At 45.7% G+C, this 15,749-nt stretch overlaps 1 protein-coding gene across 1 annotated transcript in view; it reads right to left on the reverse strand.

The window, feature by feature from the left end:
• KRT222 (keratin 222) overlaps nucleotides 1–15,749 on the reverse strand; it is a 235,361-nt gene that overhangs the window by 183,972 nt on the left and 35,640 nt on the right. Inside the window, exon 2 of the mRNA XM_069237608.1 lies at nucleotides 5,172–5,472. Coding sequence (XP_069093709.1) covers nucleotides 5,172–5,411 — 240 coding nt within the window. The 5' untranslated portion in view covers nucleotides 5,412–5,472. The remainder of the gene's footprint in view (nucleotides 1–5,171; nucleotides 5,473–15,749) is intronic.

Consider the following 15,749-nt stretch of genomic DNA (forward strand, 5'->3'; position numbering starts at 1 on the left):
AGGAAGACCCATTCAAAATGCAGATGTATGCAAGTGAGGCTGAGTACCCTGTGTTTGGGGTGTGTCTGAGTGAATGCACAAGGAGCTGTCAACTAAACCTAGCCCGACGTGGATTGAAGGGCACAACAAGATTTTAGTGCAAAGAAATGCTCACTTTCTAAAAGTGGCATTTCTAGAATAGTAATATTAAATCCGACTTCACTAGTCAGCAGGATTTTGTATTACCATTCTGGCCATACTAAATATGACCTTCCTGCTCCTTTCAGATCAGCAGCTGCCACTTCAACAGTGTATGAGGGCAGCCCCAATGTTAGCCTATGAAAGGAGCAGGCCTCACAGTAGTGTAAAAACGAATATAGGAGTTTCACACTACCAGGACATATAACTACACAGGTACATGTCCTGCCTTTTACCTACACCGCACCCTGCTCTAGGGGTTACCTAGGGCACACATTAGGGATGACTTATATGTAGTAAAAGGGGAGTTCTAGGCTTGGCAAGTACTTTTAAATGCCAAGTCGAAGTGGCAGTGAAACTGCACACACAGGCCTTGCAATGGCAGGCCTGAGACAGGGTTAAGGGGCTACTGAGGTGGGTGGCACAACCAGTGCTGCAGGCCCACTAGTAGCATTTAATCTACCTGCCCTAGGCACATGTAGTGCACTCTACCAGGGACTTACAAGTAAATTAAATAGTCAATCATGGATAAACCAATCAGTAGTACAATTTACCCAGAGAGCATATGCACTTTAGCACTGGTTAGCAGTGGTAAAGTGCCCAGAGGTCAAAAGCCAACAACAACAGGTCAGAAAAAATAGGAGGAAGGAGGCAAAAAGTTTGGGGATGTCCCCGTCAAAAAGCCAGGTCCAACAACTGTCAATTCACTTTTTGAACCTCTATGAATACAGTGTAAGTTACACTAGAAACGTTTACCACTATCTGCAGCTATTAGCCAATCAAAAGTCACAAACTGACTTTATAAATTAAACAACGTCTTGTAGTGTGTGGAAGTGTAACAGTATTGAGCGTAGTGCTCCACCTTCAACAGGCCAGACTCAGCACTTGCAGACTCCTTCCTACCCTACAGTCCACTATGCCAAGGCCACCAGGTGACTATGTCACAAGTATCATGTTGATCCGGACATGGAGTTTTATCTAACAGCCCAGGGTATTCTGGTAGTAGTAGTATGAGTTCACCTCAAATAAACCAAATGGACTGAATTTGTACAGGTCAATACTTTTAATAAGGAAACACTAGAGGAAACCTTGGTTTCCCTGATGACGCAGAGTCATCTGGGAAATTTACACTATACACTCAGTAAAGAAGCAATACATACATTAAAATATAGGCCCTGATTTATATGTTTTTTGCGCTGCATTTGCGTCGTATTTTGACACAAAAGCGGCACAAACGGCCACGCCCCTATGCAAATGAGGGAACACCTTCTGATGAGAGTGCTGGTGCACATACAGCGTCTACGGCCCCTTCTCTAATACCAAAGTGCCCCAGGGGCATGCAAAGAGGGTGCAAATGCCCGTTGTACCCCCTGGGCTCTTTGTATAATATAGCCCCTGCTCTACATTTGAAAGGCGGCAGAGATCTCCTGTTTTCAGGTGCAGTAAGTCGCTGCACCCATTTACAGGGGGATGTTTGGTTGGTTCATAGGATCACCTTCCTACTTTCCAAGACGTTCCAACTGCGTGCAACCCCTATGGGAGCCACATTCGGTGCGTCTCCTGAAGTCAACTGTACCTCTGAGCCCATGTCTATAATGCAGCACAGGTGCAGAGGGCAACATGTTTCCTCATTTCTATTGGGCCATGCTCCCATGTATATGAGGTAACACCCCCTAGACATCGCTCTACATGTGCACAAGCTCAATCTGTCTTAGAAAAGGGGCTGCACACGCATCTGTGGCCCCATGTGCTACTACAGTGCACCAGAGGTGCAGAAAGTCAGTGCACATGACTGCTGCTCTGCTAAGATTCTTTTGATAATACAACTAAATATGGGCAAAATGCATCTGGAGTGCTTAAGTCCCTATTCAGACAGTAGCAATTGATTTGGCACTGTCTGTCCCACTGTTTGAGATCCTCAAACCTAACACTTCTGTGTATCCCTTCCCAGGGAACGGTTGTTATGTAGACACAGCTTCCTGTTGCCGCTGCTGCCAAACCCTGAAACACTCTCCTGCTTCTCTTCCATGCCGAACCTCACTTCCAGCCTTTAGGATGCAAAAAATGGAGTAGGGCGCTTAACAAATTATTGATTAATTGATTGATGGGGTGGGTGAATATGCGACCTAGTTTCATACATAAGGAATATCGATTTATTTCCAAATAACGATTCAGACAAAATCACTATTTGGATATTGCTATTCCTACTCTTTGTATATCTGGCGCTTAATCATTCCTTTCCTTTCCGCTGAATAATAAATACTTGGATGGATAACTGTTTAAATACCGAAGGCAGATTTTATCCTGTATTCAAGTGTGTGGTGTGCAGTTTTTCAGGAGTTAAGTTCATTTAGCTGTAGGTGAAAGTGTTCCTATTGTGGGTGATGAAGATTTTTCATAATTAAACGTTTTGCACACATAACAGTAGTAACATGCAACACGCAAATATATTTAGTGTACGTTTTCCATGTTTAACTGCTTTTAGTTAATACAGGCCACATTTTAAGACGACCAGTGTTAAACTACCATGTTTCTTCCTGTTATGTATTTTATTTTCTTTGTTGCAGGAGAAAATCTGTACGAGCAACTTCAAACAATGTATCATTTGTTTTCTTTTTCCCATGTGACTGTTTATTCTACGCAATTCTTATACTATTTGTTAATGATCACCTGCCATGTACACTCTGAGCTGAATGTATCTCATTATGTTGCAGTTAGCTGGAGTCTGGAGGACATTTAAAAAGTTGGCATTGTGTTCATGCTTGTGAAACGAATATGTATGCTGTACCATTCTGTTCCTCACACCTGAGTGGTTCGCCTCCTGGGAATCACATGTGGGTGTAGCAAAATGTTGGAAAAGAAAGATTTAAACTATGGCAATGTAGACTTAGATTCAGATACGCTTCCCCTCTTGTTAGAAGAAGCTTTACCTGACTCTTAGAATTTGCTTTCCAGTTGTTTGAGACCAGATTTTTTTTCAGTTTTTCAGAGGCTTTCTTGCTCACGCCTTCATTCTGACTTCTTCTTAGTTTCTTCGACTTTCCTGTAGCTTAGCAATGTAGGATGCTTTCTTTATGGTAAACTGATTTTCTCTTTTTTTATTTGAGACAACTTTATAATAGTTTGTTTTTGCTTTCATGATTTTGAAATACTTTGAAATATATAGACCAATGCAGTCATGTATTGGCTAGTGAATTAAAATTACTTTTGTGATTCAATGTGTAACTTTGCTAATCCTTTACTAAACCTTCATGTAAAGCTGATACACTGCCTCTTTGTGAGGTCCAATGTCCTTCTGAATATTAAAATGTATTGAATGAGATGTTAGCCTCAGTTGAACCTAAAGATTAATAGCAGTTAGCACAGTCTGTACCTGTTGAACCTAACACTTTCTACAGGGCCAATCCCCAAGCTTTTTGCCTTCTCCTCCTAATTTTTCTGACCCTTTTTGGTTGACGTTATGACTCTGGTCACTTTGTCACTGTTAATCAGTGCTAAAATACATGTGCTCTTCCTTGTAAACTTGGATTATTTGGCTCATAAATGATTGGCACATTTAATTTACCTGTAAGTCCCTTGTACAGTGGTTTCCGAGGATAGGTCCAACAATTTGGACCAAGGATTAAATTTGTCCCCTTGTGTCCCTGAAACGCACCACCCAAGGAACCTGATCTCGACTGGGGGTCGGTTACCTGTGTTAACCAGTTAACTTTAATGTAAGTGACGGATATTTATGTATCCCTGTATGCGATACTTATTCCCACTATTGAATTGTATAGGTCCTGATGAAGCGTCAATGGATCCGGCTGGACCAACAGATGCGAAACATGTCGACCAGTGAATAGAGGCCCTTTCAATGTTAAGGACTCTCCAGTAGATTTTTCACCTTTGAAAGACTTGAGCATAATCCTCATTTCCTCTTTCAAACCTTCCTATTTTTTAACCTTGGTCTTCATCCTAATTTCAGACTGATTAAATGATGGTGTTTAGTGGATGAATAACCAATTTTAATCTTTTTGATTACTTTTTTGGTGGTGACTTTGAGCATCACGATCGGTTAGCTGAATGCACCAGTCGCTACCACGTCAATTTGGCTGAGAGCCCCCCTTACTGGGGCGCCCACTAGGCATTGCAGCGCCAGCCTGGTGAGGAGCTTTTCCCAATGATGAAACCAGCCATCCAATGTGATGCTTGAGGGTTCTAGCTCCTGAGATCGCAGGTCTCCTGGCCTAATTATTTTTATTGGAACAGTGTACCTATATTCAAGTACTATTGTTGGGAGATTGTACACTGGACCAGAACACTCCCGGTCCCTGTTTCCTTTGTTGTATGTTGCAGAATATTCAGTAACCTAAGTGTTTTATCTGACTACTGCTGGTTTTTGCTGAGTCACAGTACTTTGCAATGTTCTGACAGTTGCTTGGGTAGCAGGGTATTACCGACATGTTGTGTTTGGTCTAGTGATGTTGTGTACAACACAATTTTTTTTTATATAACTTGGAATTGTGTTTCCTTTGTGGTGTATTTATTGCATCACGTATTTGTTATGCAAACGCTTTACACATTGCCTCCAGGTTAGGCCTGACTGCTCGTGCCTAGACACCAATGGGGTGAGCAGGGGTTATCCTGGGTGTGTAACCCCCTCGCCCTGACTAGAGGGGAAGGGTTCTGCCTGGATTAGGTGCATACTCTAGCCAACCAGAACCCCATTTCTAACAGCACCAAAATCTAAACAGTGCAAAGCTCTCTATTAGATGCTACACTATATGGAAGCACACATGGATTCAGTACTTCAGATTTTACTTTATTTATGTATGGTATATGGAGGGAGCATTCTGTAATCTACCCAGTGGTTGACATATCCTGGTTGGGCTGCCGCCTCCTCCTACCAGTCTGGCATCACGTATGTAAACACTCCGCCTATACTAGGTGTGTAAACAAGACCCATCAATGGAGAGAAGCCATTTTATGAACAGCAGGGTTACACCACTCACCGAACGCACGAGATCCCGGCACACTTGTTCTTTCTGACTCCAGTCAGCGGACTTTGGATCTTCCTTTTCGAGCTGTTGCAGAATCTTCCTTTCCAGCTCCAGGTTAGCCTCCTCCAGCTTTCCCAAATGAGCGATATACCCAGCCAGCCGCTCGTTCAGCTCCTTCATGGCCCCCTTGGCTTCCAAATGTTCCAGTCCGGCGAGGGACCAAGCTGTACCCGGTTGCCTCGGGAAACTCATCTCCCTTGCTGGCTGCGTGCCACCCAGGGCAGCCAGGGGACGCAGGAGGGCCTCGGAGAACCTGCAACGGGCAGAAGGAGAGATAACATATGCTTTATCGCCGACTGTGGAGCTGACTGTCGCATGTGCATTTACAGTCTCGTTTCGTTGGCAATTGCGTTCAAGTAAACAGAAGAAAAATAAAACTCTCGGAATCCTCCACACCTGCAGGGCCGCAGCTGTTAGTTCTGCTTAATTACACACAGGGCAAAGGCCTCTGCCAAGTATACAGACATGAGCTGAGCCCTTCTACGGAAACAAGTGCTCACGAATGCCCCTGAAGTACGAAAATGAAACCAAATGCCACGTTCTGCGCGCAAAAGCTCATTCTTTCAAAGTACATATGATATTGCCACTTCGCCACGCAGACGTGGCGTGTGTGCCCACAGGAAATATTGCTTGCAATGTCGCTGTTCCTGTTAGGCAGCATTTTTTTGTGGTTGTAAAAATGAGCCTCACTTTGTATTTTTTTTTCTCGCCTGACCTTTTCAGTGGTGGTTTTAAGTTTTTTCAAATGCCATATTTTAAAATTTCAGCTGGTGTGTGTTGTACTGCTATCATGTGGCTCCCCCATAGGAGGTCCTAGTAGAGGTGGGTTGTTGCGTTGCGCAGCGGACGCATAAATGAGACACCAACACTCTGGTTATTAGTGTGAGCTTCGAGGATACCTTCCCGGCACCTTTTATTAACCCTCCCAGCACCCGCTCACGTCACGGATCTTGTCATTAGGTCCAGAAGCACGGGGCACACTACTACAATCCCCCTGTCGTGAGGAAACAGGTGGGCTGTTCCATTCTTACAACATTCCTCCTTTATCCTGACATAAATAACAAACACACACAACAAAATTGCAAACAGTGGACACTGAGGATGAGTTGGGGAAAAACTCGGTACATTCAGGTATAGGGACAAAGGGCCAGATGTATCAAGCGTTTTTGCATTCGCAAACGGTGTGAATGTCCGTTTGTGAATGCAAAAATGTGTTTTACGATGTATGAAAGGCATTTGCAGTGTGAAAACAAGAAATTGCAAAAATTGTAATTTTTTGCTAATGAGAAACGAATTAGCCAACAGCGATATGATTTACCAAATCGCTTTTTGCAAAAAGCTAATTGCGATACAGAATAGCGAATCGCAGATAGCGATCTCCTAAATCGTGGCGCTATTTGCGAGATGCAGATTGCGACACGCAAAAACAGATTCGCAATGCGATGTAGCAAAAAATCGCAAATTGCGATTAATCGCAGAATGGCCGTTTGCACATGCAATTTACCGAGAACTGAAACCAGGTGGTAATTGCAACCTATATAAAGAGGCCCAGAATGCCTCAGCCCCTCTTCCACAATGGCTACACTCTACGTCATGGCGAGGAGAATGAGGATCTTGGCAGGTTTGAGGAGAGAGAGAAGGAGACAGGAGCGCATTTTCAGAGTGTGCATAACCCTTTTTGAGCAGACTGAGGAGGAAATTTATGATAAGAACAGGTTAAGCTCAGCCATGATACTTGACCTGATAGCTGAGCTACAACCCATGCTGCAGCGCACAACACACAGGACCAATAGCATACCCACCCATGTGCAGGTATTATGCTCCCTGCACCTACTAGCCTCAGGGAGCTATCAAGTGAGCATAGCAGAAGCTGGAGGGATATCACAGATAGCCCTCTCTAGATTTTTCAACACATTTCTCAATGCCATGCTGAGCAGAATACAACTGTACATAAGATTTCCCAACACCCCAGAGGCACTACAACAAACTAAAGTTAATTTTGACCAGATAGCACAGTTCCCACATGTCCTAGGTGCCATTGATGGGACACATGTAGCAATCTGTCCACCATCGGCCACCGAGTATTTGTATCACAACCGTAAAAACCATCATTCTATGAACATACAGGTGATATGCAATGCCTCCTACATCATTACCAATCTCGTTGCCAGATACCCAGGGAGCACACATGACTCCTACATCTTTCGCCACAGCGGGATACACACAAGACTGCTAGCTGGGGATTTTAGGGAAGGATATCTACTAGGTAATTTGATAGTTCAGAATAATGCATTGATGTAAGCATGACGTCAGACAGCAAATTTACTCATTTTACTCTCTGTGCATTCAGGAGACAGTGCCTACGCAGTGCGCAGCTATATGCTAACACCCTACCTCAGCCCCGTCACTCCAGCAGAGAGGAGGTACAATGCTGCACATAGGGCTACCCGCAATGTGGTGGAGCGGACTTTTGGGCTGCTGAAGAGCCGTTTCAGGTGCATCCATAGTAGTGGAGGTGCACTACAGTACAGCCCTGAGACAACATGCACATTTGTGGCCACATGTGGCATCCTGCACAACATAGCAACCACCAGGGGCATACCAGTGTAACTCACGGAGCCAAACTCAGATGGGGATGATGATCCCTCACCACCTCTTCTACCAACAGACAGGACAAGTGCAGCAGAAGGTAGGCAAAGACGTGCAGACATCACACGCAACCATTTTTAATATAAGTAATGACAAATCCACTTAAATAATATGTATTTCAGTAGTTAGCATCTTTATTACCTTGACTTCAAGTAAACAATGTGTCATTAGGACACAGCTATTCACAATGGGCAGACATGAACTATTAACAGTATCACACTATTAGCATCATAGCATGACTTTATTTCTACATGTTGAGGTGGTCCCCTGTAGCCCTCAACATCACTTCTTACGTCCATGCACTCCACTTGAGTGCTCAGTGCCCTCACTGGCACCTCTAGTAGCAGGTTCACCTGCAGTACTGTGTCTGGCACTGTAACGCCTCGGATCAATCACAGTGACTGTCAGACTGCTGAGGCTAGAGGGCTCCTCACTATCACCAACACCCAGTTTGCTGATTGTGGCACTGCGCGCTGTTTGCATGGCATCCACTATGTTGGTAATTTGCACCAGTCCCTGTGCAATGTCCCCCCTGCAATGTGCCATCGCCACCTATGTGGCAATGGCACGCCGTGATATCTGGGCTGTTAAACTTGCAAGCCGATTGACTGATCTACAGAAACTATCAAACTTTGCCAAATATTGGTGATAGCGCCTGCGCTGGCTGATGCACTCCTGCCGTATCTCAGTGCATAGTTCCCCCATGGCCTGTGTCAACTCCTTGGTGTTTTCAGCAGCAACTCTTTGCTGTTCCTCAATCAGGGTCTCCAAGTGCTTGTTTTGTAACCCCATATTGCTATTGTGAGACACAAACTGTCTGTGCAGTGACTTCAAATGTTTGCATTGCAGGCGCTGCACCTTCAGCATGGAAGCTTCCAGGCCACCAAAGATTGGTGACCCCACTCCTTCTTCTGTGCCCTGTCTGCCTGCATCGTGGCACCTCCTGAGGGGAGTTGACTGACGCTGGCGCTGTTGCAGGTACTGCTGTCTTACTGTGGGACTGACGTCTGGTAGTGGTGTGGGTTCGTGTTCTGGCATCTCATCTGAGTCCAGGTTGTACTCTGGCAGTGATAACACCCTTGCCCTGCGTCTAATCGGTACAATACTGTAGGACTCACTGGTATTTGAGTCTGACTGTGGTTGTGGTTCTGCTTCCCCCAATTTTTCAGATCCTGCAGCAGCAGGGACGAGTCATCTGCAAGGACAATGTGCAGCATGTCCGTTCTAGCATTTGTTATAGATTTCCACAGTGTTGCTTTACATGCACAATTAAATATTGTCTCACCTCTTCCTTGACATGCAATCATGTAGGTTCCCTCTTTTCGACAAAGCTTCGGCTGCTTGGTCAATGACCCTGGAAGATTCCCTCATGTGAGGAATGGTATCCCCCATCTTCCGATTCATGCATAAAGTGCTAGGTGGTATTCCAGTGGTTGCATGAGGAGTGAGACGGTCTATGCTCTGATTGTGGGCCACAGCAATTCTTATAACTTTGGCCAGTGTTCTCATTAATCTTTCTGCTTCTCCACTGGCCTGAGGCCATAGAGAGGTGATTTTTCTATGAGCAATTCCTCGAGACATAAAATACTCTGCAAATTCCTGACTGGAGAAAGGGGGCCCATTGTCAGTTCGGAGTTCACTAAGTAGTCCATGAGTGGCCATTACTTTCTCCAGCCGGGGAAAAGTCTGCGGGCCGTAATGGAGTCCATAATTTCTACTTCTGGATATTTTGAGAAATCATCGATCACTAAAAGCATGTGGCAACCATCAGGCAGACTTCCAAAGTTGGCACTGGCTCTGAACTAGTGTATGGAGGGGATTGTTTCAGTGATTACCGGCGGGGGAGGTTCAGCCATACCAACTGCCAGGCACATCGAGCATTGGCGCACTGCATGCTCAACCTGATCATCCAGTCCTGGGAACCACACCTTACTCCGGAGTCTGGATTTTGTCTTGACCACCCTATGATGTGAACAATGGACCAGTTCCACTACCTGCTTCTGTAGGGAAAACGGAATCACCAACCGTGGACCTCTCAGAAGACATCCCTCCAGCAACCCAGTTAACTTGTCCCTGGCCTTGTCTAACAAAGAAAGAGTCAGAGGAGCATTCGCAGTCTTCTGAGACACATTGTGGAGAAGTTGGTGCCAGCTTTCTGAAGCCAGGGCAGAGATCTTAAACTAAAGACACTTGTCTTCTGCAGTTGCTGTTTTAATCTCATTCAGAGAAATGGGGAGAGGCTGTGATCGCTTCACCACTGAACGCAGGTATTCCTCTAACTCGTCAGCATCAGAAGCCTCACGCAGAGTGGCTGGTCTCGCATGTCGAGACAAATAGTCCGCAGGATTTTGGGACCCAGGTTGATAGACCACTGAGAAGCAGTAATCTTGCAGTTGTAGGATCCACTTCTCAATCCTGGGAGGTGGTTTAGATGAGGAACCATTAAAAAGGGGATTAAGCTGCTTATGGTCAGTGTGAGTGGTGAATGGCTGACCATAAAGGTACAAATGAAAGTGACGATAGCCCTAGTGAACAGCAATGGGGTCCTTCTCGATGTGAGAATATCGTTGTTCAGCATAGGCCATGGGAGCCCACTCACTATTGCTTTGTTTCTGAGACAAGACAGCCCCTAGACCAATGGGACTCACATTGGCCAACAGTTCTGACTCCTTGTTGGCGTCAAAATAGACCAGCATGGTGTGTTCAGATAAAGCCATTTTGGTGGGTCTGAATGATGCTTCCTGATCGGGGCCGACTCCCACATGGTGTTAGATTTAGTTAGTTCTGTCAATCAGGCCGTCAAAGAGGTGAGAATCTTTATGAAGTGGCCACAATAGGTGACCATCCCCAAATAGCTGCAGACACCAGAGACATTGGTGTGGGCAAACACTGACTGAATGTCCTGCACCTTTGCTGGATCAGGCATGACTCCCTCTCCTGAGAATCAATTGCCAAAAAATGCAATCTCCTTCTGCAGGAAGGCACACTTTTCTCAATGTAGAGTGAGACCACCCTCTTGGAGTCGCTTGAAGGTTGCCTTAGACTGTCCAGGTCTAATTCAGTGGTGGGTGCGTGTACCAGTATGTCATCGCTGACATTGTTAACTCCTGGAAGGCCAGCTAGCACCCCCCTAATGGTGTCCTGAAAGTCCTCTGCCACACTTGAGATCCCGAAACTGAGGCGCTTGTACCTCCATAGGCCTACATGAGTGGAGAAGGTTGTAATTGCCTGGGACTCTGGAGCTAATAGCAGTTGATGGTACCCAGCTCGCAGATCCATCTTGGAGAACCATTTCGATCCGCTCACCTCGGCGACAATGTCATCCACCTTGGATGTTAAATGCTGCTCCTTCTTGATGGCCAAGTTGGGGAGGCGTATGTCTACACAGATTCTGGCCTCGCCTAGTTGTTTGGGTTTATGAGCTATAACAATCGGGAACACCTAGGATGTGGGGCCCTCAAACTGTTCAATAATGTCTGCTTGCTCCAGCTTCCTCAGCTCAGCTTCTACTTTCGGGCGCAGGTGGAAAGCCACCTGACGATGCTTCAGTGTTACTGGCTGAATTGAGTCATCAATGTTTTGGTGAATCAGGCGATTTCCCAAACAGCCAATCCTTTCAAAAGGCTGTGCAAACTCAGCCAGGAGGCCATCAACGCCCCTAAGCTGAACACTGAAAACAAAAGATATGAGATTGAGTTGCTCTGCTGTCCTGCAACTCAGTAGCATCGCTGACCCTCCGGGGTCACATACACTTTGGTGCGCGTGGACTGCCCTTCGTGTGAGATGTTCGTCATGAAAACCCCTGCCAGGGATAAAGGTGTAGAAGACCCAAAAGAGTAAACTTGAGTGGTGGGGCACAAGAGTGGCTGGAGGGGAATGGTTTCTAATACTGATTGCGCCAGAATGTTAACAGATACCCCTGTGTCAATTAGAGTGGGAACCTGGTGGCCTGAGAAAAGTATGTTACACTTTGGATTGCGTCAGTGGGGGTATCCTCCTGGCTGCATGCTGTGCACAAAGTGGACTGTTCCTTTGGTTTTCGTTGTTGTTGTCCATGTCGTCTGTCGAGATGGGGCCACTCACCTGAAAAGCAGGATGTCTTCAGTGGTGATGGTATGCCCCCAGACCTCCTGGAACACCTCTCGGCCCTTCCTGGTGGACACAGAATCCATGGCAGGTGTCCCAAAAGGAAAGGGGGAGTGGAAGAGAAAGAGACAAAACACTGCCACGTCTTGCCAGTCCAGCCAGGCACCGTGTAACTTTGGGGGGCAGGTCAATATTGACAGGGTGATAGTAGTGTTAGTGCACTCAACTTCCTTGAAACCGAATCTCTCTTACTGATATTGGCACGGGAGCGGTAGAAGAACACCGGGATGCTCCAGCACTTTTCTTGGATAATAATAACTGTTGGCACAATTACTAACACTGCATTACCAAAAACCCAAACTGAGAACCATAACAATAAGTATGCGACACTAGGGCTGGCTTCACACAGATTCACTGTTGCACACTACAATTAGGACTGTGGTTGCACTTACCATGCACAAGAAAGACAAACAAGGGCATTAATTATATCACATATAACTTTCCTGCACGCATAGGGTTAAACTAAAAGGAACAAAAACAATCCAAAAAATACAAATGTCCACTCTGGGTTCCAACAGGGTGGCACAGTTTGGTTTGGTTTCTCTCTGTGTGTGAAAAACCCTTTAAAAAGCAAATTCCTCAAACCTGAAACACAGGCATGAATGACACAATTTAAATCCAAGAGTTAGGCTATTAGAGAAAGAAAAGTCACGTAAATGCTCTTTTAAAATTACACTTTTTGTAGTACTTGAGCTCAAACAGATTTCCTGAAGCACATTTAGGCAAGCAACTACAATAATGATGTAGAATGTTCAGAAATGCATTTGTCTCTTCAAGATAAGCACTCTGCTAAAATACGAGGTCTGAAATACACCAGCTGTTCTAGGAAAGCACGGCGCTCAAAGAACAAACTCCCTGGAGAATACTAGTCACTTAGCTCCAGTCTTTTCTGAAGTGCTGGAGGGATGCCTGGTGTCAGCTGGTACAGGAACGAAGAAAGGAATTGCCTCAAGAGTCCTGAATACGAGGATGACAGCAGGGGCTGGACTGCCAAATCAGATGCTGAGATCAGGAAGCAAAACAAAGCCAAGCAGGGAGGCACACTTCACTCTGCTATTTATAGCCAATCACGAAAGCAGTTGAGTTTCCACATGTGGATGAGTCACCACACCCAATTAGAAGCACATGTCTACACCACACCCAATTAGAAGCACATGTCTACACCTGCTCACATTAGCAAACAAGCATTGGTAAAAACAAACATTGATTAAACCAATTGTGTAACAAAGCACATTATGTTTACTTAGAAACATGAAGGTTTAACCAAGAACAGAGATATGATTTAACCCTAATCCCTGGAGATGCTGACAGATAATGCAGGAGGCACCTTGGGGATTCCTTACATCGTCTTCCTCCCCCATAGCCACCATGGATTGTGCTAGGTTGATCGGTTTGGGTCGCTGTTGTTTTGGATGTGCAGACGACTGACATACCTTAGTGAAGTAGTTCATTTTGCTGCAATTAGAGCATTTCTTGCCGTGGGCCAGACACAGCCCTTGATGAGAATATAGCCCTTCACACAGGTAGTACGTTCGTGGACTTGCAGCGGGCTTTTGATGAGCCTTGTTCTTGTCTGTCACTGCAGATATGACTGCATTCACAGGTTCCACTTTGACTGGGCGCTGTAGCCCTGCAGCACGCACTTTGGACAGCTTTTTCAATCGGCCTATCGTGAGAATATTGGCCATGGACATCCCCAGCACCTGCAGTATATTTTCTTTCAGCTTCACTGAGGCACAGCCTAGTATGAACTGCACATGGATTTCATCATCCACATCCAGCAGTGTGCAGGTGCCTGCGAGTTCCTCAAGCCTTGCATAGAAAGTGTCAACAGATTCTTCTGGGAGCTGCCTGGCCTGTCACAGGAGGAATCACTCATAGTCCGGAATCAGAAGGGGTTCAAAATGTGCCAGGAGGGCCCCTTTTAGGGACTGGTAAGTGTAGGGTGGGCCTTCTTCGACCACCGACTCCCTTAGTTTGTGAATAGTGGCACCACCGAGATGCAAGAGCAAAGGGCGATGTCTGTCATTATCCACAGCTACCGCTGCAAAGTAGTTCTCCAGTCTCTCTTCTCAGCCTTTCCAACGAGCCACCTATGCTGATGTAGGGCCCTCGACAATGAAAGGCTCAAGAGCTGGGATGGACGCCATTTTATGTCCAAAATGGTGAGACCGTGGTTGGGAGGGGTATGTCAGACTGGAGCTGTGACGTCCGAGGCTGTGGGGACAGGCTTTCCTTTCTCATGTCTCTATGCTTATGTGTTTGAATGATCTCTGTTTGTCTCTTTGCATGAGTTTAGGTTTGCACCAGGGAGATTGGTAGAATATGGTTGTTGTACCTCTTTCTCTTTTTATTATTTATCTTTTGAAAAGAAAAAACATTTTGAAACAGATTTTGGACCCAGCGCCTGCTCACAGTCATTCTCCCACAACTGTAGGATTAGTGTTATGAAACGTAGGATAGTAATAATATAAGTTCTGAGCTGCTGGAGCTCCGGATGGTGGTCTTGGTAAATCCCCCAATTTTCCTGCTTAGGCCGATAGTACTGCGCTCCCCGGGAGCAGGGTAATTGTCCTTAACATGCAGAAAAGGGGCGGGCCACAGATTCCGTTCACCAGGCATGTATCATGAAAAGAGACCAAAGCCTGGATTCTCCAACGTTGCTTCATATCACATGGTTGTTCTGCACGTTTGCAGGGGCATAGGTGGCTGCTGGATCATGTCCCATCATCACCTCCCAACTGCAGAGGAAAACCGCAGTGGGCCGTCTGCCCAAAATCAGCAGAGCTGCCGATGTGGTCCAGTGATGTGCCGCAGAGAGATAGGCACACATCCCAGCCGGGGGAGAAGGTAAGTGCGATGGCGCTGAGCTGCAAACACATGATAAGTCACTTCCACTTCCCTCATCGCCAATTTGTTGCGTTGCACAGCAGGGTCTCTGCAGAGCACTGCACATAAATGAGACACAGACACTCTGGTTATTGGTGTGAACCTCAAGGTAACTATTTGTCTCTCCTTTTTATGTTAATGCTTTGTTTTCATGTCTTTGTACATTTTACTGCAGTTTTTGTATAGTGAGAACTTGACCCAAACGTATTTGAGTGCTTTAGGTGGTGCACTGGTTACATTAGACAAGGTCACAGGTCAGGGAGATTAAGCAATTAGATCAGAATTACTGAATTACTGAACGTTGAGCCAATACTGAGACTCAAACCCTGTTCCCCTGTTCGAATGTCTGCAGCTCTGGCTTTAACGTCTGACCCTGGGTAGATGGAGGACAGCAGGCAGTAGCTACTTAAAAACTTGGCTTGTTTTGGGATTCATGTTCCAACTGGACCTCGAGCTGAGCCAGAGCCCGACTTGAGGCTCAGCCAAGCTCATCCACCTTTAGGGACTAGAGACATTTTTAGTGAAGGGGAGCTAAAACCTGGAATGTGCCATCTTTCCATTCAAGGAAATGGGGCTTCTGCCTTAGAACTTGTAAAGTTGAGGACAGAATGTGGAATTATTCTCCAAGTTTTTTCTAGCATATTGTCAGTCTTGACCCATGTAATAACAAGCCAAAGGGTGCATGGGACTATTTGTCGTCCTGGTTTTAGGAGGGAATAAAAATGTCTACAAGTCCCAGAATTCAAAGAAAGAACCTGTAGTGGAACATCTAGTCCACATAGACCTAGGACCTTACAGCACATAGGGGGTCATTCCGACCCTGGCGGTCCATGACTGCCAGGGCCG

The sequence above is a fragment of the Pleurodeles waltl genome, chromosome 6 (assembly GCF_031143425.1).
Source record: "Pleurodeles waltl isolate 20211129_DDA chromosome 6, aPleWal1.hap1.20221129, whole genome shotgun sequence".
Classification (NCBI taxonomy): domain Eukaryota; kingdom Metazoa; phylum Chordata; class Amphibia; order Caudata; family Salamandridae; genus Pleurodeles; species Pleurodeles waltl.